The sequence below is a fragment of the Triticum dicoccoides genome, chromosome 7B, assembly GCF_002162155.2.
Source record: "Triticum dicoccoides isolate Atlit2015 ecotype Zavitan chromosome 7B, WEW_v2.0, whole genome shotgun sequence".
Taxonomy (NCBI): Eukaryota; Viridiplantae; Streptophyta; class Magnoliopsida; order Poales; family Poaceae; genus Triticum; species Triticum dicoccoides.
Window position 1 is genome coordinate 504,934,060 of NC_041393.1, and position 21,444 is coordinate 504,955,503.

The 21,444-nt window shown below is 48.0% G+C and overlaps 2 protein-coding genes across 3 annotated transcripts; one reads left to right on the forward strand and one right to left on the reverse strand.

The window, feature by feature from the left end:
- The first annotated feature begins 208 nt into the window (after nucleotides 1-208).
- Nucleotides 209-3,325, forward strand: LOC119337787 (acid phosphatase 1-like). Of its 2 annotated transcripts, XM_037609970.1 has the most exons (4): nucleotides 209-746; nucleotides 1,393-1,500; nucleotides 1,684-1,893; nucleotides 2,952-3,325. In XM_037609970.1, exons 1-4 carry the CDS (start codon nucleotides 355-357, stop codon nucleotides 3,127-3,129), a joined length of 888 nt encoding a protein of 295 aa, XP_037465867.1. In that variant the 5' UTR covers nucleotides 209-354; the 3' UTR covers nucleotides 3,130-3,325. The 2 variants fall into 2 exon arrangements, with proteins under 2 accessions (XP_037465867.1, XP_037465868.1); XM_037609971.1 differs by lacking the exon at nucleotides 1,393-1,500 and having other exon boundaries at nucleotides 213-746; nucleotides 2,952-3,322.
- A 145-nt stretch (nucleotides 3,326-3,470) lies between these two features.
- Nucleotides 3,471-4,715, reverse strand: LOC119337788. The gene is made up of 2 exons (XM_037609973.1): nucleotides 4,213-4,715; nucleotides 3,471-4,123 (listed from the first exon to the last, which is right to left on the reverse strand). The coding sequence occupies exons 1-2, from the start codon at nucleotides 4,488-4,490 to the stop codon at nucleotides 3,823-3,825; spliced, it is 579 nt and encodes a 192-aa protein (XP_037465870.1). The 5' UTR covers nucleotides 4,491-4,715; the 3' UTR covers nucleotides 3,471-3,822.
- Between the last annotated feature and the right edge of the window lie 16,729 nt (nucleotides 4,716-21,444).

Consider the following 21,444-nt stretch of genomic DNA (forward strand, 5'->3'; position numbering starts at 1 on the left):
ACCGCTGTCGACGTATGGGAGGACGGATTTGCAAAATGCTCTGACAACAAGGAAAAGAAAACTGTGCCAGAGACGAAGGAATTATTGAGATAATCTAAACGTGACTGACAACTGGGCCTCGAAATCTGTGGGGCCATCCTCCGTCAAACGGACAAGTTGCGGCCTTGCGGGTCCCTCGAAATTCAGTCACGGTGCCCCACGGCGACACGCCAATATACTAGCCAAAGATTCCCATGGGGCACCTTGCGCCCGTCCAACCTCTCCGGTAATCGCCAAATCGAGCAAAGCCATCCATCGCCGACGGCGAAGCCCGAACCGGGGTGGAGCCAGATACCTAGCCAATCGCCGCCCACAATGCGTCGCATCCTCCTCGTTCTCGCGGCCGCAGCGGCGGTCGTCGTCGCCGGCGCCGAGTCCGTCCTCCGCCAGGTCACGGACGTCCCAACCGCCGTGTCCTCGGGCGTCTCCGACGCGGACGCGCTCTTCTGCGACAGCTGGAGGTTGTCGGTGGAGACGGCCAACGCGGGCCCCTGGCGCACCGTGCCGGCGCGCTGCGGGGCGTCCGTGCGCGCGTACATGGAGGGTGAGCGCTACGCGTCCGACTCCGCCGTCGCGGCCGCCGAATCCCTCGCCTTCGCTGCGCAGGCATTCGCGTCGGGCGTGGGGGGAGCCATGCCGGCGTGGGTGTTCGACGTCGACGAGACGCTGCTCTCCAACGCACCCTACTACGCCGTCAGCGGATGGGGGTAATTGACCCCGACCCCAGCTCTGTTTTTTCCGATTGCATTGATTGTGCGTGCTCCGATTAATCAGTCGCTGTTATTGGCTCCTGCATTTGAGATTGGCAATTCATTGGATTCCATGAGAATTTGTGTGAACTCATAACTACCTTAATAATTTGTGAGTAGGTTTTAGATCTTTCGTCTCAAGTATTGTTTGATATGCTTGTGTTTTTAAGTTTATAGGTGTAAATTTGTCTGAAGCCTGACAAAACAGTACCTGACTGGTAGCCTGTTCTCTTGAGCGTTTGCAGATTTGTCTCTTACGAAAGGACAGCATAATCACATTTCTTCCGTTTGCAATCTTGTTTTACCTGAAGGGCATGCACATCATTGCCCGAGATACACCTTCATTGCAAGAAACAAACTATAGTAGGGTTATCTGCATTTTGTTTGAAAAAGAAAACAGGGCTCAAATAACTAACTGGAAACCACATTTTAGCAACAAAATTATCAACACCTAAGCCTATTAAATTAAGTGTTGGATTTCACAGCAATCTGGCTCAGACTTTCTGGCTCTTCCAGCAACGCATGCTGCAGACTGCAAGATTATATCCCCTCCTTTCCTTTTCGAAGCAACGATCTCCACATTTATTCCCCTTTTCTTCTTCAGAGCCACCCAAACATCAGCGGCGCCTTATCTTTCTGCTCAAAATTCTCAATATCCATCACCAGCAATTCGAAGTCATGGTGAAGCAATCTCCAGTTTCGTAGCAACCGGGTCAGTGTGGGCTGTAGAACCTACAGTAATATCCAAGGAGTATGATTGAAACATGTATCATTTCTTAATTTCCAAATTTTCGAAAAGGGCAGATGATGTGATAATATTAAGGATATTCTACTTTGTAGTTTCTATTGATAAAAATTGCTACATCATTTTTTCACAGCTCCACTGATTTTGCAGATTACAGGAATTCAACGAGACCTCATTTGATGCATGGGTAGACATAGCGAAAGCACCTGCATTACCATCTAGCTTGAAACTGTACAATGAACTGCAAGGACTTGGTTTCCATATTATCCTCTTGACTGGACGAAGTGAATTGCAGCGAAATGCTACAGAGGAAAATCTCTTGTTTGCGGGCTACCATTCATGGGAAAAACTCATACTGAGGTATTTGCTACAACTCATGTATCAAATGACTATCTTTTTGCATAAGACGCCATCTTGCTTGGATCCAAGAAGTTTCTGGAAGACCCTAGTTTCCAAATAATATCCTGGAGATGGTCACTCAGTATGGTATGAACTTCAGGAGGCTTCCCCGAAAACAACTTGTTATTAAGTCAACTTGTTATTCCAGCTAACTATAGTACAAAGTTATACTAAAGTTGAGACACTTATTTTGGGACAGAGGGAATACTAGTTAGAGTTTGATCCAAACAATCTTAGCCATTTGTCTTGTTCATAATATGTTAATCACCAGATCCAAGGACTTAAGAATTAGCTGGAATCCTACCTCCTAATCTCTCCTCCAATAATTGTATATTTTGTTGCTGGTTCAAAATAATAAATCCCCTAACCAATCAAGTATCGACATGTTAATTCTAGGTACATAGCTCATGGTTTAGTGTAGGTTTAATGCTTATTCTTTCTTCCTATGATTAGTTTACATGATATAAAGTAATTTCAATAATGAGTACTTACATTGTAAATATAGTTTGACCCATGCATTATTATAATTTCTAGTACAACATATATTGCGGTAAATGTGCACTGCACGCGGATGATTGTTACTTTGCTAGTCCATAGAAAGCTCCCAATGAATTGTATCACAATTTAACTTCTAGCAATGTGTTGAATGATGTTCAATGTAAGGAGTGTTGCCAAAATTCTATCACACATAGAACTCTGCTGTACTTTGATTTTCTATATTGCCATTGTAGTGATTTTTTTATTTAGAATAGTTAGTGGGTCATTTTGAAGTTAGGCTGTTAACCATCTTTCTCCGACTTTGAGTTGCATATAGATATAATGCGGCTATAAAAAAGAGAGGTGGTACAGTCTACAGTGTAACCATCTAGTTTTACCTAAGTTTTCTTTTCCCATTTTTTACTTGTGCTTGTGCTCTCACTATACACAAAAGGAAAGTGCAGGCGTTAAAAATAATTACTCCATTTTGTACCATAGCCAGTTTGTATTAATCGGAAGTATACTGTATACACATGCTGCAGGCAAATCTCTGATATTGGCAAGACCGCTGTGCAGTACAAATCAGAGAGGCGAGCTGCAATGGAAGCGGAAGGATTCAAGATACTTGGAAACTCTGGGGATCAATGGAGTGACCTGATAGGATTGCCAATGGCAACGAGGTCCTTTAAGCTTCCAAATCCAATGTACTTCATCAGTTGATTTTATTGGCGGCGCTGGAGAAAATAGCTATTCTTCTTGTACAACACTACAACCATTTTTATGGCCCCACTCTCAAAGTTGTTTAAGTTGGCGGCCTTAATTTGTAAAGAATTCTTGAATCAATCACGTCAGTCGCTGGTTGGGTACCAGTGAGTTTGCCAGTTGCCACTAATGTCTATGGATATATTGCTCAGAAGTGCATTGTTTCTGTGTTGTGCCTGAGAGGATTGGTTATACAAATTCAAAAATTGCACCACAAGTTGTACTGAGATCTACAGATGAGATTTCACTTAAATAAACATCACATTGTGCTGGACTACATTAAGCTTTGTTGATTACTGCTAGCTGAAAGTGCCAAACGTTGTGTATTCAGGCATTGCTAACTAACCAAATGTCTGAATATGCATTGTGCTGGGTCACATAGACTCTGTTTATTACAATAATGGGTTTGTGTTGTCAGTACAGTCTCAGCAAATTGTCCTCGGAATCATTAGACCGAGCATATGCAGTTATCACTAATATTGGTCACGGATGAAAATAGAAGCAAAACATGCTCCCAAGAGCTTCAGTTGCAGAAATCTCTACTGGCAGACGAAGACATGGAATCTTGGGGGTACTCTTTCTGCCTCCGGTGCCTTTAGCTAGCAGAAACATTATCTCGCCCCATGTTACAAAACCTTGCATTGCCTTTAGCTAGCAGAAATCTCTGCTGCACAGCTCTTTCTTGCTCTGGTACGCAGGCGGTTTACCGCTTCTGTGCGGAAGGCCCCTGCTCCATGCTCTTGACGGCAGCCGGCCAGATGAACCCCTGGGCGGTGTCTTCTTCCCTATCGTCTTGCTGTGAGGCCCTTGAACGTGAAGTGAAATCGACGAACGGCTCGCCTTCCTGCCGGTGTGGGCGGTGGTCTTCTTCGCGAGATCTTGCAAGCATTTGACGTCGGAAAGAGAAGTGAATGACTGGGACTTCCCTTTGTAATACTTAGACAGCCCTGTCCTGTGAGAAGTGAATTGTTTATTTTGTCAGTTTTGATTGATTTGGTTGGGAACAAGTATGCTGTGGCTTTTGGACGTCGATCCACGCACCTGACGGGAAGGTGCGCCAGCAGCGGCGACAGCTCGTAGAGAGGCCCGCCGCCTCCCCCGTCCAGCTGCATCGTGTCCGACGGCGGCGACGGCGTAGGATCACCCGCCACCGGGGAGGACTCTGCGTCGTCGTCTGTCAGGCTCGACATGATCGACGAGCACAGCGATCCGCTGGACGCGCCGGAATCCGAGCTGGCCCCCATCGACTCGGCGTCGGCGGCGCCGGGGACAACGTCTTCACCTCCTCGACGTCGTCCGCCTACACGGAACTCGCCCATGAAGCCCTGGCCTAGTAACACATGAACCAAGCAGGCAACGAAATGCGCAGTGTGCTATCGCCACAGGTGGAAGAGGAGCAGGCCATCTTGGTCCTGCTTATATGTGCAAGAAGATCGCGAGGAGCCAGGGGGCGATGGGCTGGATGGATAACGGCGGTGGAAATGGAAAGGAGAACGGACAGAGAGAGAATTGCGGGATATGCATGGCACTAAAGGTTTCCGTGGGCGCAACGCCAGAATTCTGAACCCCTGGTAGTCAGACTGGATGGGTGAGGAAGGTGGAAAAGGAAGGCGATCGTCGTCATCCAAATCCGAGTTTCGGCACGTATCGCTCCTCGACAGACGGTCGGATCGATGGATGCTCGTTGCCAACGCTCCTGTGGGCCGTCGGATCAAGGAGCGCCCATACATAACGCGCGCGTGGGAGTTGAACTGATTGAATGGGAGTGGTTAATTGCTAGGGATAAACATTGCATTTAAAGGCTAGGTGTGCCAAGAGTGCGCGTGGGGATAATTAAGGCTTGTGCATGCGTGTGAGTCTCGATCGTGGATGTGATCCGCAGTGTACAAGTTCGGAAAGTCTTCTCTTAGCTGCCGAAAAATGGAAAGTCTTATCTCAGCATGATCAACTGCTAAGAAATGGAAAGTTTGGATGGTTAGGAGGCAGTGGTATTCCAAGCCGATCAGGATTAAGTCCTGATGCACACACTGTACTGAATTTATTTCAGAATTTTCGGCAGTACGCATTCAGTGAGAGGAGACGTTCCTATGCTGACTTCGTCAATCTAAAGATGGTATATCGGCTCAGTCTTTTCAAAGTGCTCGTAGGGGTAGGTTTTCATGTGTTTGTTTATAGGGATAAGTGCACGTGTGTATATTTTTTTCTCTCGAATATGCACGATCATATATTGAAGAAGAAAGGCAAAAGGTGCTTCCACTATAGTTACAATAACAACATATTACACTACTCCTCACGACTCTCCCGCATTGCTAGCCTACTAAAAAAGGGGTTTACATTCCCTTTCGGTAGGCCCGCCGACACCCACGGCAATCCCTCTAGTCTAATACAACGCAACAACAACTCAACGGACGGCCGTGCACCGTCAAACACTACAACATTCATGTGCTTCCAGATCTCCCACATTGTGAGCCCTAGGATGGTGCGAAGATCTTTGATGGTCATGTTGTGCGGCCCTTGCTTGTTGATTAGCCAAGGGGTCAGGGAATCATGCTGAGACGGCACCCAATCCGGCCGCTCCAAGGCCTCACAGATCTCAGTCCACACTGTCCTTGTAAGCACACAAGTGAGTAGCAGGTGATTAATCGTTTCCTCTTCCTTGTCACAAAAAGGGCACGCGTCTTGGTGTGGCGCCCTCGTCGTGCTAGGCGATCCGAAGTCCAGCATCTATTCCGTAGAGCTAGCCACGTAAAGAAGCGACAATGCATGGGTGCTCGCGATTTCCATGTAAGAGCTGCCGTAGGGCTCACCTCCCTGCCCCAGAAACTGCTCGCATACGCCGAGCGCACCGAGAACTGCCCGTTGGCCTCCCATGACCAAGCTACGTCATCTGACACGTTCTCCGTAGGCTCCCATGTCCAAGTCTCCGCCATAACTCGAGGAACTCATGTAGTGCCTCTGGATCCATGTTTAGGCCAATATCCAATGCCCATGATCCATCCTCCATAGCTTGCCTGCGTCCTGGATGCCTTTATCAGTGGTGGAATCTTGCCATAGATCAATGGGGGCGATTCCTTGTATTCTCCACTTGTGCGCCCAGCGGTCCTCCCAAAAGAGCGTCGTGAGGGCATTGTTAGCTATACTCCTTGTAGCAGCCTGAAAGAGGTGCATCGAATCATCGGGCACTCTGATCTTAAATTCATTCCATGGCCTGGTTGCGTCCGTCCTCATGAGCCAGGGCCATCTAGCTTGCATGGCCACATTCATCCACCGCAAGTTCGCCAGCCCAAGTCCACCTGCCCATTTTGGTGCACACACCGTCTCCCATGCAACCGCACAGTTCCCGCTGTTGGCCTCTGCCCGTCTGCACCACAGGAAGGCCCTACACACCTTATTCATCGCCGCAATCGTTTTCATGGGCAGGTCCAAGGCCATCATGGCGTGAATAGGCATGGCGCGCAAAACTGAATGGACCAAGGTTAATCTCCCACTTTTTGGCATGAGGGCAGCCCTCCACTTTGGTAGCCTATTGGCCATTTGATCCACCAGGTACTGCAATTGTGTTGCCATTTGCTTCCTCGAAGATAGAGGGAGCCCAAGGTACTTGATAGGAAACGATCCGAGGGGGCAGCCAAGCTGAGTGCAAACCATGGAGATCTCCTACTCTGAACATCTAATCGGTAGTGCAACAGACTTATTCATGTTGATTCAAAGGCCGGATGCCTCCCCAAACAGCTCAAAAATGCACTTGCATACTTCAAGGTCCCTCTGATTTGGCTTGACGGACAAGGCCACGTCATCCGCAAAGGTGGGCAGTCTTTTCCTCATGCCCACCTGAGCCAGCGGTGCCAAGGCTCCTCTTCTCTCCGCAAATTCAAATAATCTTTATAGTGGCTCCATTGTGAGGATGAATAACATCGGCGAGATCGGATCACCTTGGCGTAGCCCCTTGCAGTTAAAAATAGTGTCACTGGGGTCGCCATTAACCATGACTTTGGTAGTCGACGTAGCCAGAATGCCACAAATCCATGCTCTCCATCGAGGCCCAAAACCTAACTGTTGAAGAACCTCATAGGAATGACCATCTTACTGAGTCAAAAGCCTTTGAAATATCAAGCTTTAGCAAAACCGAATGGTTTCTAAGGGCATTGAGGCGCGTGCCATGCTTTGCACCAGCATGAAGTTGTCATGTAGTGCTCTCCCTCTTACAAATGCACTTTGGTGGTTCCCCACGAGCCTAGGAATATCCTCCACCAGTCTGCACGCAAGAACCTTCTCAAAGATCTTGATTGCCCCATGAACTAGGTTAATCGCCGGAAGTCACCCACATCCAAAGCCCCATCTTTCTTTGGCAGTAGAGTGACAAAGGATTTATTGATTGCCACCACACCCCTCAATCACCATTGTAGAAGCGGGTCATTGCTTTCATGAAATCATGTTTGATGATATTCCAACATGTTGCATAGAATCTACCTGTGAACCCATCCGGTCCCGAGGCTTTATCCAATGGCATGGCTTTGATCACACCTTCTACTTCATCCTCTGTGAATGGCTGCTCTAGATGCTCAAGGTTTAACCGTGAAAGATCAAGCACCGCCAAGTTGATCGTATGCTCCCTCGGAGTCAAAGTGCCAAAAGTTGCCCCATAGTAAGCATCAACAGCCAAAGCCACCTCATCCTGCCCCAAGTAGAGTTGGCTGTTATGGCTAACCACTCTGATTATGTTCTTCCTCTGCATGTGGCTGGCTTGCTAGTGGAATAACCTGGTGTTTCCATCGCCTTCCCGCAGCTGCAAAAGCCGAGATCTCTGCCTCGCAATTGATCGCTCTAGGGAGCACATGTTGGAAATATGCCTTAGAGGCAATAATAAAATGGTTATTATTATATTTCTTTGTTCATGATAATAGTCTGTTATTCATGCTATAATTGTGTTATCCGGAAACCGTAATACACGTGTGAATACATAGACCACAACATGTCCCTAGTAAGCCTCTAGTTGACTAGCTCGTTGATCAACAGATAGTCATGGTTTCCTGACTATGGGCATTGGATGTTATTGATAACGGGATCACATCATTAGGAGAATGATGTGATGGACCCAATCCTAAGCATAGCTCAAAGATCGTGTAGTTCGTTTAGCTAGAGCTTTTCCAAATGTCAAGTATCATTTCCTTAGACCATGAGATTGTGCAACTCCCGGATACCGTAGGAGTGCTTTGGGTGTGCCAAACGTCACAACGTAACTGGGTGACTATAAAGGTGCACTACGGGTATCTCCGAAAGTGTCTGTTGGGTTGGCACGAATCAAGACTGGGATTTGTCACTCCGTATGACGGAGAGCTATCTCTGGTCCCACTCGGTAATGCATCATCATAATGAGCTCAATGTGCCAAGTGTCTGGTCACGGGATCATGCATTACGGTACGAGTAAAGTGACTTGCCGGTAACGAGATTAAATGAGGTATTGGGATACCGACGATCGAATCTCGGGCATGTAACATATCGATTGACAAAGGGAATTATATACGGGATTGATTGAATCCTCGACATCATGGTTCATCCGATGAGATCATCGAGGAGCATGTGGGAGCCAACATGGGTATCCAGATCCCGCTGTTGGTTATTAACCGGAGAGGCGTCTCGGTCATGTCTGCATGTCTCCCGAACCCTGTCAGGACCCCGACTCGATGTCACATCGATCTAGCCGGTAACACCTCATATCACTTTGCGGCCTCACGCACGGTATCCCCACGGGTGTCGCCTTACCTTTGCCTGGGACCGTTTGCGCCTTTTGGCTCACGTATATGATAGTGTCGCTAGCATCCATATGATAAAGAGCCCGGGCTGACATGACTAGTCGTAAACCCAAAGTGGCACAGACTTACAGGGACAGGCATCCATGACCCAGCTTTGAACGTGTCGGTCATCAGCAAGTGGGTCCGGGCTGTAGCACTGGGCTAGCAGGACTCCGGTAAACCGGGCTGTAGCGGGCTAACAGGACTCCGGTACTCAAAGCGTGACATTTCCCCGAAGGGACAGACACAGGAACGAAGAAGGACACATGCCGGCCAGCCTAAGTGTTCCAGAGCAGTAGCAAGCTACCATGGCTCAGCGGTAACACTAGGAGACATTTCCCGGTAAGAGAGGCTACTAAAGATAAACAACTAGATAGTCAGATCCCACACATACCAAGCATTTCAATCATACACACAATATGCTCGATATGTGCAAATACAACGAAGCATCACAACATGACTCTACGACACAAGTACTTCAGTGAACCATACATAACATACACAAAGGTACGGGTCTCACGACCCAACATACAAGTCATACAGTCATACAAACCAGCAGCGGAAGTAACTTGTCTGAGTACAGACAACTAGTAAAATAGAAGAGGCTTGGAAAGCCTAGCTATACTACGTGGTCCTTCACAAGCTCAGGGTCACCACCTGGGTCTTTAGCCTACTCGTTGATGTCAACGTCTACATAGAACCCATCAGAAGGGGTTGCAGTGTCTTCTGTAAAAATGTAGATTATAGCAACATGAGTACAAAGGTACTCAGCAAGACTTACATCAGATCCTACATACATGCATAGTATCAAGAAGGGTTGGTGGAGTTATTGCAGCAAGCCAGCTTTGACTCTTGGCTAGGCTATCCTACGATAATCCAACTTGAAATGGTTTTGCGCACACGAGTCCACTACTCACCACTTCAATACACTACCGAGGATTCACCTCCGTCTTCCTACGGAAGAGCCATCCTCGGCACTCACACTTATCTTGAGGCTTTTAACAGTTTCCATTTACTTGTCTATGAACTGTATAGGCAACCAAGTAGTCCTTTACCGCGGACGCGGCTATTCGAATAGATTATGATAACCCTGCAGGGGTGTACTTCTTCATACATGTTTCCACCACTTAGCGTCTGCACACGACATGTGCTCGGCAGACTTCAAGCGAAAGCCGACGTGGGTGTAGACCACAACCTACCTAAACACTTAAGCCTCTAGTCCAGGTTTATCGCCTATTCAGGTTCCATCCGCAGGGAGTCCGGCCGAGGTTTCCCATACGGCCCCGAACGATGTGAACAGGGTTCCCGAGATACCTAACGGGTATTCGGTACACCCGGCCACGTACCTACCGCATCACAGCCCACCCCTACGGTCAGCGCTGTCCACGGCCTCCAGTAGGCTACAAACACCAGAAACTACTTGCAACTCCTGGACAGAGAGCTAGGGTGAATAAGAAGTCGAGCGGGGTCATATTTCAGGGCCCAATGCATGGTAGTAGCTGTGTCTTAAATCACACATACAGATCTCAGTGCTTAAGGTCGGCTTCAATGAAACAACCCACCATGTACTCCTACATGGCCTCTCATCGATACCTTTACCAAATCGTGTTCACCACACCACTCTCATTACCGACATAATCATTTCACTCTAGCCCATCACCCAGATGAACCAGACCTTACACGACTCTAAGCATAGCAGGCATAGCAAGGTAGGAACAACACATACATAGGGCTCAATCAACTCCTACACATGCTAGTGGGTTTCATCTAGTTACTGTGGCAATGACAGGTCATGCAGAGGAAATGGGTTCAACTACCGTAGCACACAGCAGTTTGAATCGCGTTGTCTTAATGCAGTAAAAGAGAGCAGGAGCGAGAACATGGGATTGTATCGATATGATCAAATGGTTGGTTGCTTGCCTGATGGTTCGATGCACTGATACGGTTCTTCGTTAGGGTAATCACGGTACTCCTCGGAGACAGAACCTGTCGCAAAGGACATCGATACACAACATCACCAAACAATGTGCAACAATATGATGCATGCATGAAACATGGCAATATGAGTGTGTTGGGCTAATGCAACTGAAACCAGAAGGATTTGAACAAATTTGAATCATAGATTCAAATTTCAAACTCAAACATGGCCTCTTAAAGTGCTTTTCCTTGTTCTGCTTGAAACATCAATTTAACTTGTTTGATCATGCATGAAAATAGTACAGATGGATAGATTGGATTTTTCTGATCATTTTTCATATATAATTTGTCCAATTTGGAGTTACAGAATAAAAGTTATGAATTTTTGAAGTTTAAATAATATTCTGGAATTTCCTGATTTAATTTAAATCCAAAAATATAATTATTGCGCCAGCATGACGTCAGCATGACATCAGTGGTCAACTGTGGCTGGCTGAGGTCAAACCTGACGTGTGGGGCCCACACGTCAGTGACAGGGGGGTTAAACAGGGTTAAATTAATCCTAATTACTAATTAGTGGCGCTGGGGCCCACTAGTCAGTGTCAAGGGGTTAACTAACAGTGGTTAGCGCTAATCCTAATTAGCTACAGGTCTGGGCCCACCTGTCAGGGACTCAGGGCGGTTCCTGCCATGGTCAAAGTGGGTCAAACCCACCGGCGACACGACGCCGGCGAGGCCAGAGACGGCGGCGCGATGCGGGATCGCGCTACAGGGCACGGGCGAGGCCGTTCTTGGGCTCGTTGGAGAGCTCTTGCTCCCGCGCGTCGAACGGTGGCCGTGGCTGGGCCTGGGGTGGCCGGAGTCGACGGCGGCGAGCTCGGCTGCGGCCGCCGGAGTTCGGGTGCGGTCGGAGTCGGCGTTGCAGGGTGTTTGGGGAGGCGTTGGTGCGTGCTGCGTGCTCCTAGTGAGGCGTGGAGCACGATAGTGTGCTCGGTTGGGCGCTACGGTGACCGTGGCCACGACGGCGACATCGCCGGCGGCGTGGAGCTCTCGGCCAAGGTGGGGCTAAGGCCTAGAGGTCGAAAGAGACCAGGAGAGAAGGGGGAAACGACTCGGGGGCTCACCGCGGTTGCAGTGGGCGTCGAAGCGGGCTCGGAGACGCGCTGGAGACGGCGAATTCGACGGCGATGATGGTCGGAGCCCGAAGAGGGGAACGGCGACGTGGCGGCGATGCAGGGCTTCCGGAGGCCCGTGGAGCGGTGGGGAGGAAGAGGGGGTTGTGGCGGAGCTTCTGAGCTAGTCGGGGGAGCGAGGGGTGGCCGGAGACGGCTGCTATGGCGAACGGCGGCGACGGTGGTGTTCGGCTGTGTGAGAGAGAGAGCGAGGGAGGGGAGGGAAGAGCCGAGGGAGAGTGAGAGAGAGCAGGGGGGAGGCGTGGCGTCGTCCAGGGGCATCGAGGCGAGGAGGGGAGGGCAGGCAGGCAGGGAGAGAGGTGGCGTGGCGCGGTGGCGCGCGCGCGCGCCGGCCACACTCCCCTCCCTCTGTCGGGACGAAGACGACAGAGGAGGGAGACGGCCTGGGCCGCCTGCTGGCTGGGCCGGCCAGCTGGATGGGCTGCACAGGGAGGAGCCCAGGTAAGCTTCTCCCTTTTATTTTTTTTCTGTTTTCTAATTTCTGACATTTGTTTTGATTTAAATAATATATTAAATCATTTATTTAACTTATGCCAATTTTTGCAGGGGCTAGATATATTATTTCAGAGCTCCTTTATAAATGGCATAATATTTGGACATATATTAATATATATAATTAATATATTTCCAAAGCAAATATTTATGCATTAATTCCAAATGCCCAAAATAAATGTCCATGAGCCACTAAAATATTGGTTTGATTATTATCTCTGTCCAATATTTTCAGAGAGCAACATGAGCATTTTCTTGGACCCTTTTGGAGAAATTTTTATTTGGGTCACTTTCAAAATGATTCTGAGGGTTTCACAAATCCCCATTTCAAGTTTCTGATGAAAGAGTAAACATGATGCAACACTCTAATGCATGACTAGCTAGGGTGTGACAACTCACCCCCACTCAAAAGAATCTCGTCCCGAGATTTGGGTTCCTCCGGGAAGAAGGCGGGGTACTCGAGTCGAAGACGATCCTCCCTTTCCCAAGTTGCTTCATCCTCAGAATGGTGCGACCATTGTACTTTGAGGAACTTGATGTTCTGACGTCGGGTGATACGCTCGGCCTGATCGAGGATACGAATGGGGTACTCTCGATATGTAAGATTATCTTGAAGATCAAGCGTTTCGTGGTCCACTTCACGGATAGGATCCGAGAAGCAACGCCTGAGTTGAGAAACGTGGAAGACATCGTGGACTCTGGAGAGATGCGGAGGTAGTTCCAGCTGGTAGGCAACTCCTCCTCGTTTGGCGAGAATGCGAAAAGGTCCAATGTAACGAGGAGCCAATTTGCCTTTGATACCGAAACGATGGGTTCCCTTCAGAGGGGTGACCCGAAGATAAGCCTTCTCGTCAACCTCGAAAGTCATAGCCTTATGTTTTCAGTCATATTGACTCTTTTGACGAGATTGGGCTGTTTTCAACTTTTCACGAACGATGCGAACTTGTTCTTCTGCTTCCTGAATCATATCCGGGCCAAAGAATTGTCTTTCCCCGGTCTCTGACCAGTTAAGGGGTGTTCGACACCGTCGTCCATAGAGAACTTCAAAAGGGGCTTTACCCAAGCTAGATTGATAGCTGTTGTTGTAAGCGAATTCGGCAAATGGAAGGCACTTCTCCCAGTCCATTCCGAATGAGATAACAGAGGCTCGAAGCATGTCTTCTAGAATTTGGTTGACGCGTTCCACTTGACCACTCGACTGAGGGTGGAAGGCGGTGCTAAAGGAGAGATGGGTTCCCATAGCATTTTGGAAACTTTCCCAAAATCGAGAGGTGAAAAGACTTCCTCGATCCGAGTTAATTTCCAAAGGAACACCATGAAGGGACACTATTCGGGAGATGTATAAGTCTGCCAGCTGACTAGCGGTTATACTCTCACGAACAGATAGGAAATGGGCTACTTTGGAAAGACGATCGACAACGACGAAGATAGCATTATTCCCTCTCTTGGTCCTGGGAAAACCGGTAATGAAATCCATACTAATTTTATCCCATTTCCATTCAGGAATAGCTAAAGGTTGAAGGGTGCCAGCAGGCCGTTGGTGCTCTGCTTTTACACGACGACAGACGTCGCAATTTGCAATATACTGAGCAATTTCTCTCTTCATCCTAGTCCACCAGAACCTCTGGCGTAGGTCCTGATACATCTTAGTACTACCGGGATGAATGGTGAGAGGAGATTCATGAGCCTCCTTAAGGATCAACTGCCGTAGATGCTGGTTCTTGGGAACCACTAGACGGTTCTCAAAGTACACAACACCATGATCATTTGTGGAGAAACAACTAGCACCTCCGCTAGCAATGTTCTCCTTGATCTTAGCTATTCCCTTATCTCGCTTCTGGGCAGCAATGATTTGATCCGTAAGAGTAGGTTTCGCCACCAAGGTGGAAAGAAAACCTTGAGGAACAATGTGAAGGTTAAGCTTCCGAAATTCCTCATGGAGAAGCGGTTGACTTTGTTGTAACATCAGGTTGTTACAATAAGATTTACGACTTAGCGCATCAGCCATGACGTTGGCTTTCCCTGGGGTGTAGGTTATCCCTAAATCGAAGTCTGTGATCAATTCAACCCAACGTCTTTGCCTGAGATTCAAATCCGGTTGGGTGAAGATGTACTTCAGACTTTGGTGATCAGTGAATATTTCGCAACGGTTACCGAGGAGGTAATGTCGCCAGGTATTAAGTGCATAGACTACGGCTGCAAGCTCTAGATCATGAGTAGGATAATTCTCCTCATGTGGGTGCAATTGCCGTGAAGCGTAGGCAATTACGTGTCGATCTTGCATGAGAATGCAACCTAGTCCTTGTCGCGAGGCGTCGCAGTAGATAACAAAATCCTTGGAGAAGTCTGGCGGTACCAGTACGGGAGCAGAGATCAGGCGTCTTTTCAGTTCCTGAAAGCTGTGCTCACATTGTGGAGTCCACTCGAACTTCTTATCTTTCTTGAGGAGTTCGGTTAGAGGTTTGGCAACTTTGGAGAAGTTCTCGACAAAGCGACGACAATAGCTCGCTAAGCCCAGAAAACTCCGAACTTGCTTGACCGATTCAGGTGGAGTCCAATTAAGGACGGCTTGAACTCGCTCAGGGTTAACAGCAATACCTTTACCAGATATTACATGACCCAGATAGGTCACTTCTGGCAACCAGAATTCACATTTAGAAAATTTGGCATAAAGGCGATGCTCTCGAAGTTTCTGCAACACTAGCCTTAGATGTTCGGCATGTTCTTCCTCGTTCTTGGAGTAGATGAGTATATCATCGAGGTAAACTACAACGAATTTATCCAAGTACTCCATGAAGATTGAGTTCATTAACCGAGAAAAGGTGGCTGGAGCGTTGGTTAAACCGAAGGACATGACGGTGTACTCGTATTGGCCATAACGAGTAACAAAGGCCGTTTTAGGAATGTCCCCGTTTCTGATTTTGATTTGATGGTAGCCCAACCTCAAATCCATCTTGGAGAAGACTGAGGATCCAGCGAGCTGATCATACAGGTCGTTGATCCTGGGAAGCGGATATTTGTTCTTGATTGTGACCAGATTGACAGGTCGGTAATCTACAACCATCCGGTCCGTACCATCCTTCTTCTTGACGAATAGGACGGGGCAAGCCCACGGAGATGAGCTAGGTCGGATGAAACCCTTTTTCAAGGACTCATCGAGTTGTTTCTTAAGCTCGGCTAGTTCTAGGGGTGCCATCTTATAAGGTCTTCTAGCAATCGGAACGGTTCCTGGAATGAGGTCTATTACGAACTCAACTTCCCTGTCAGGTGGGACACCTGGCAATTCCTCTGGAAAGACATCCGGGAAGTCACGGACTACCGGAACGTCCTCAAGGTCTGGCAAAGGGCTGGCGTTAAGAGAATATAATTGTCGCTTGGCTATTCGGGTCAAGACATTGACTATCTTTCCCGAAGGATGGGTGAGTTGAACAGTCCTAGAGAAGCAATCGATGTGGGCATGATGAGCCGACATCCAGTCCATACCCAGAATGATATTAATATCTGAAGATTTAAGGGCTATCAAAGACGCGAGGAAAACAAGTCTGTCGACTTGGATTTCATTTCCATAACTTACCCTAGAGGTCTGCCATCTAGAACCAGGGGTAGAAATTTCCATAGTGGATGGCATGTCACAGAATGCAACGTTATGCAAACGAGCATAACTTTCGGATATAAAAGAATGAGAGGCTCCTGTATCGAAAAGAACAGATGCCGGGTGGCAATTAACAAGAAGCGTACCAAGAACGACGTTGGGATCCTCTTGAGCTTCTTCGGCAGAGATGCAGTTGACATGGCCACGTGAAGCGGTGACCGGCTTGGCGTGGAATATTTTTCCTGTCGGCTTGCCACGGCCAACAGCTTTAGTAGACTGGTTGGGGTTGGTCTGGGGACACTCACGCATATAGTGACCAGATTCCCCACACTTGAAACAAGTCACGGAACTGGTACGTGGAGGAGCATTGTTGGTTGGACCCCCATAGGGCTTGGCCGGTGCAGACTGTTGAACAGGGCGAGGCGCCTGGAAAGATGGCCTCGGTGTGAACCTGGGTGGCAGGGCGGTGTTGGGTACCCACACGCGGCGCTTCTGGGGACCAGCACCGGATGAGGAACCCATGTCACGGCCATGCTTGCGTGTTGCGTCATAGTCAGTCTGACCAGTTTCAGCACTGATGGCTTTGTTGACAAGTTTCTGAAAAGATGTGCACTCATGCAGACGGAGGTCACGGCGAAGCTCAGGACTAAGGCCCTTACGGAACCTTGCTTGCTTCTTGGTGTCAGTAGAAACTTCCTCGGTTGCATATCTTGCGAGATTACCGAACTCCCTGCTGTAAACATCCACAGAAAGTCGGCCTTGGGTGAAACTGCAAAATTCTTCACGTATACGGTCCATGAGACCCTCCGGAATGTGATGTTCACGGAAAGCCTCACTGAACTCAGCCCAAGTAGTGACATGGCCCGCTGGGCGCATGGCTCCATAATTCTCCCACCATAGACTGGCGGGGCCTTCAAGATGATATGCAGCAAAGGTGACTTTGTCAGCCTCAGCTACTAGCGCGGAACACAGCTTGTGAGAGATACTGCGAAGCCAGTCATCAGCGTCGAGAGGCTCGACGGAGTGGTGGAATGTGGGTGGATGCAATTTGATAAAATCACTGAGTGACACCACGTTAGCCCTCTGATGGTGTGTTGTATTCTGTTCAATACGCTCCAGCAAACGGTTGGTCTCCCGCTTGTTTCTCTCAGCTTCCATCATAACCTCGGCTAGTGAAGGAGGATGAGGCAGATTTTCATTCCTGCCTTCACTGCCTTCGGCCTGCTCTTGAGAAGCAGGGTTAGCGCGCGTGTTGACCATCCTAGGTAAACAAGACAATGATTTAGTCAGAATGATAAAATTCCGACATAGGATACAGAATGTAAGGAATAATTTGGAATGCAAGATGATCATCCGTATGACATGGTAAATACAGAAACTGCTTCTTTATTCCATCGTCATACACACCATACAGGGTTTAGTACAAGACCAAACAAAGTACTATTACGGTGAAAGAGGATTACATCTCATCGGAGGCATTCCAAGCTCCTATACATTATTTTTCTACACCTCCGGAAGGAGTACAAACTAGGTCATATCCCACGAGTCACGCGGGACAATAGACGACACAGCTAGTGCGAACTAGTGATACTACCACTAACTCAGACCGATCCGTAGTAGTCCTCGTAGAAGTCACCTCCATAGCCTGGGAGCTCAACATGATCATCCGGAAACAGACGATCTCGCGGAGCTTGTGGACCATAGGGGCTAGGATGAGGCCTTGGACCAACAGACGGTGGCCTGCGGGGACCGCGAGGTGGGGTGATGCCTCCTACATCACGCCAAACCATCACGTCTGGCAGAGCAGATCTCACAGGATAGAGATCGCGCATATCTGAAAATCCAGCTTGCACCGCCAGTGCGAACCGAGTCAAAGTGGCCCAGTGGTCAGCACGGGTATTGAAGAGCTCTAACCTCAAGGACGATTTTCACGGTCCTTATCCTCGAGCATCTCAGCAGTGGTGCGAGTCCGTGAATCCTCCTGAGTGGGGTCAGCATAAATAGCCTGGAGATACCCTTGTGCTCCCGGAAGTGATCCTGGCATATACCGGAAATCAGAGTCCCGAAATAGACCAGATCTGACTCGCATAATGGTCATCATAGAGTAGGCGGCGTCCTGCACAGCCATCTCAATAGTAACCCCGAGTCCATAGGAGCAGTGAAGAGGCTCGGTGGATCCAGGATAAGATGGAAATATCCTGACAGTGCAGAGATACTGGCTTTGATTAAAATCTCGGAATTGCTCTTCGACCGTGTACTCAGGATACCAACGGTATCCAGCCTCAGTCATTACCCTGACCAACTTGGCAGTATGGCCGGGTACATCTAGGCATCGAGTCAGGCGAACCACTTGATTGAGGTCGCGAGTGGCCATCTGAAAGCACAATCATAATGCAAGGGCATTAGAATTTCTAGCAAAATTTCGGCAGCATAACAGCTGTAAATGCTCAAGAAGGATTTTGAGACATTTGACAAAGGATTTCGTACACACTCAACATCATCATGTCAAAGTTCTGAATCCATTCTGACAACATAATGTGGTAGAAGAACTGAACTAGGCATGTATCCCTCAAACTTATAAGGTACTACTGATTTGTAACACGTGATCCTGATAGAGAGAATAGATCCTAATTCCTTAACCCCCGGTGGAAGAATGGACTGACTCAGATCAGAATGTCATGAGATAAAGGAGTAAAAAGAGCCTTACGTTCCATCCCACAATCAATTCCCCTACATATAACTAAAGAATTTCTAGACTCAACATCGACCAGTTTGGCTTGGAGAACCTACAGGCAGTCCGGCTCTGATGCCAACGCTGTCAGGACCCCGACTCGATGTCACATCGATCTAGCCGGTAACACCTCATATCACTTTGCGGCCTCACGCACGGTATCCCCACGGGTGTCGCCTTACCTTTGCCCGGGACCGTTTGCGCCTTTTGGCTCACGTATATGATAGTGTCGCTAGCATCCATATGATAAAGAGCCCGGGCTGACATGACTAGTCGTAAACCCAAAGTGGCACAGACTTACAGGGACAGGCATCCATGACCCAGCTTCGAACGTGTCGGTCATCAGCAAGTGGGTCCGGGCTGTAGCACTGGGCTAGCAGGACTCCGGTACTCAATGCGTGACATTTCCCCGAAGGGACAGACACAGGAACGAAGAAGGACACATGCCGGCCAGCCTAAGTGTTCCAGAGCAGTAGCAAGCTACCATGGCTCAGCGGTAACACTAGGAGACATTTCCCGGTAAGAGAGGCTACTAAAGATAAACAACTAGATAGTCAGATCCCACACATACCAAGCATTTCAATCATACACACAATATGCTCGATATGTGCAAATACAACGAAGCATCACAACATGACTCTACGACACAAGTACTTTATTTAAGGCTCAGTGAGCCATACATAACATACACAAAGGTACGGGTCTCACGACCCCACATACAAGTCATACAGTCATACAAACCAGCAGCGGAAGTAACTTGTCTGAGTACAGACAACTAGTAAAACAAAAGAGGCTTGGAAAGCCTGGCTATACTACAAGGTCCTTCACAAGCTCAGGGTCACCACCTGGGTCTTTAGCCTACTCGTTGATGTCAACGTCTACATAGAACCCATCAGAAGGGGTTGCAGTGTCTTCTGTAAAAATGTAGATTATAGCAACATGAGTACAAAGGTACTCAGCAAGACTTACATCAGATCCTACATACATGCATAGTATCAAGAAGGGTTGGTGGAGTTATTGCAGCAAGCCAGCTTTGACTCTTGGCTAGGCTATCCTACGATACCCAACTTGAAATGGTTTTGCGCACACGAGTCCACTACTCACCACTTCAATACACTACCGAGGATCCACCTCCGTCTTCCTACGGAAGAGCCATCCTCGGCACTCACACTTATCTTGAGGCTTTTAACAGTTTCCATTTACTTGTCTATGAACTGTATAGGCAACCAAGTAGTCCTTTACCGCGGACGCGGCTATTCGAACAGATTATGATAACCCTGCAGGGGTGTACTTCTTCATACATGTTTCCACCACTTAGCGTCTGCACACGACATGTGCTCGGCAGACTTCAAGCGAAAGCCGACGTGGGTGTAGACCACGACCTACCTAAACACTTAAGCCTCTAGTCCAGGTTTATCGCCTATTCAGGTTCCATCCGCAGGGAGTCCGGCCGAGGTTTCCCATACGGCCCCGAACGATGTGAACAGGGTTCCCGAGATACCTAACGGGTATTCGGTACACCCGGCCACGTACCTACCGCATCACAGCCCACCCCTACGGTCAGCGCTGTCCACGGCCTCCAGTAGGCTACAAACACCAGAAACTACTTGCAACTCCTGGACAGAGAGCTAGGGTGAATAAGAAGTCGAGCGGGGTCATATTTCAGGGCCCAATGCATGGTAGTAGCTGTGTCTTAAATCACACATACAGATCTCAGTGCTTAAGGTCGGCTTCAATGAAACAACCCACCATGTACTCCTACATGGCCTCTCATCGATACCTTTACCAAATCGTGTTCACCACACCACTCTCATTACCGACATAATCATTTCACTCTAGCCCATCACCCAGATGAACCAGACCTTACACGACTCTAAGCATAGCAGGCATAGCAAGGTAGGAACAACACACACATAGGGCTCAATCAACTCCTACACATGCTAGTGGGTTTCATCTAGTTACTGTGGCAATGACAGGTCATGCAGAGGAAATGGGTTCAACTACCGTAGCACACAGCAGTTTGAATCGCGTTGTCTTAATGCAGTAAAAGAGAGCAGGAGCGAGAACATGGGATTGTATCGATATGATCAAATGGTTGGTTGCTTGCCTGATGGTTCGATGCACTGATACGGTTCTTCGTTAGGGTAATCACGGTACTCCTCGGAGACAGAACCTGTCGCAAAGGACATCGATACACAACATCACCAAACAATGTGCAACAATATGATGCATGCATGAAACATGGCAATATGAGTGTGTTGGGCTAATGCAACTGAAACCAGAAGGATTTGAACAAATTTGAATCATAGATTCAAATTTCAAACTCAAACATGGCCTCTTAAAGTGCTTTTCCTTGTTCTGCTTGAAACATCAATTTAACTTGTTTGATCATGCATGAAAATAGTACAGATGGATAGATTGGATTTTTCTGATCATTTTTCATATATAATTTGTCTAATTTGGAGTTACAGAATAAAAGTTATGAATTTTTGAAGTTTAAATAATATTCTGGAATTTCCTGATTTAATTTAAATCCAAAAATATAATTATTGCGCC

Excerpts from the sequence above, each read along its gene's own strand:
- LOC119337788 (XM_037609973.1), bottom strand. The coding sequence starts at position 4,490 with ATGGGCGAGTTCCGTGTAGGCGGACGACGTCGAGGAGGTGAAGACGTT. Across the intron at positions 4,124-4,212 it reads CTGGCGCACCTTCCCGTCAG|GACAGGGCTGTCTAAGTATT; the intron begins GTGCGTGGATCG and ends CACTTCTCACAG.
- LOC119337787 (XM_037609970.1), top strand. The coding sequence starts at position 355 with ATGCGTCGCATCCTCCTCGTTCTCGCGGCCGCAGCGGCGGTCGTCGTC. Across the intron at positions 1,501-1,683 it reads TCCAGTTTCGTAGCAACCGG|ATTACAGGAATTCAACGAGA; the intron begins GTCAGTGTGGGC and ends CTGATTTTGCAG. Across the intron at positions 1,894-2,951 it reads TGGGAAAAACTCATACTGAG|GCAAATCTCTGATATTGGCA; the intron begins GTATTTGCTACA and ends CACATGCTGCAG.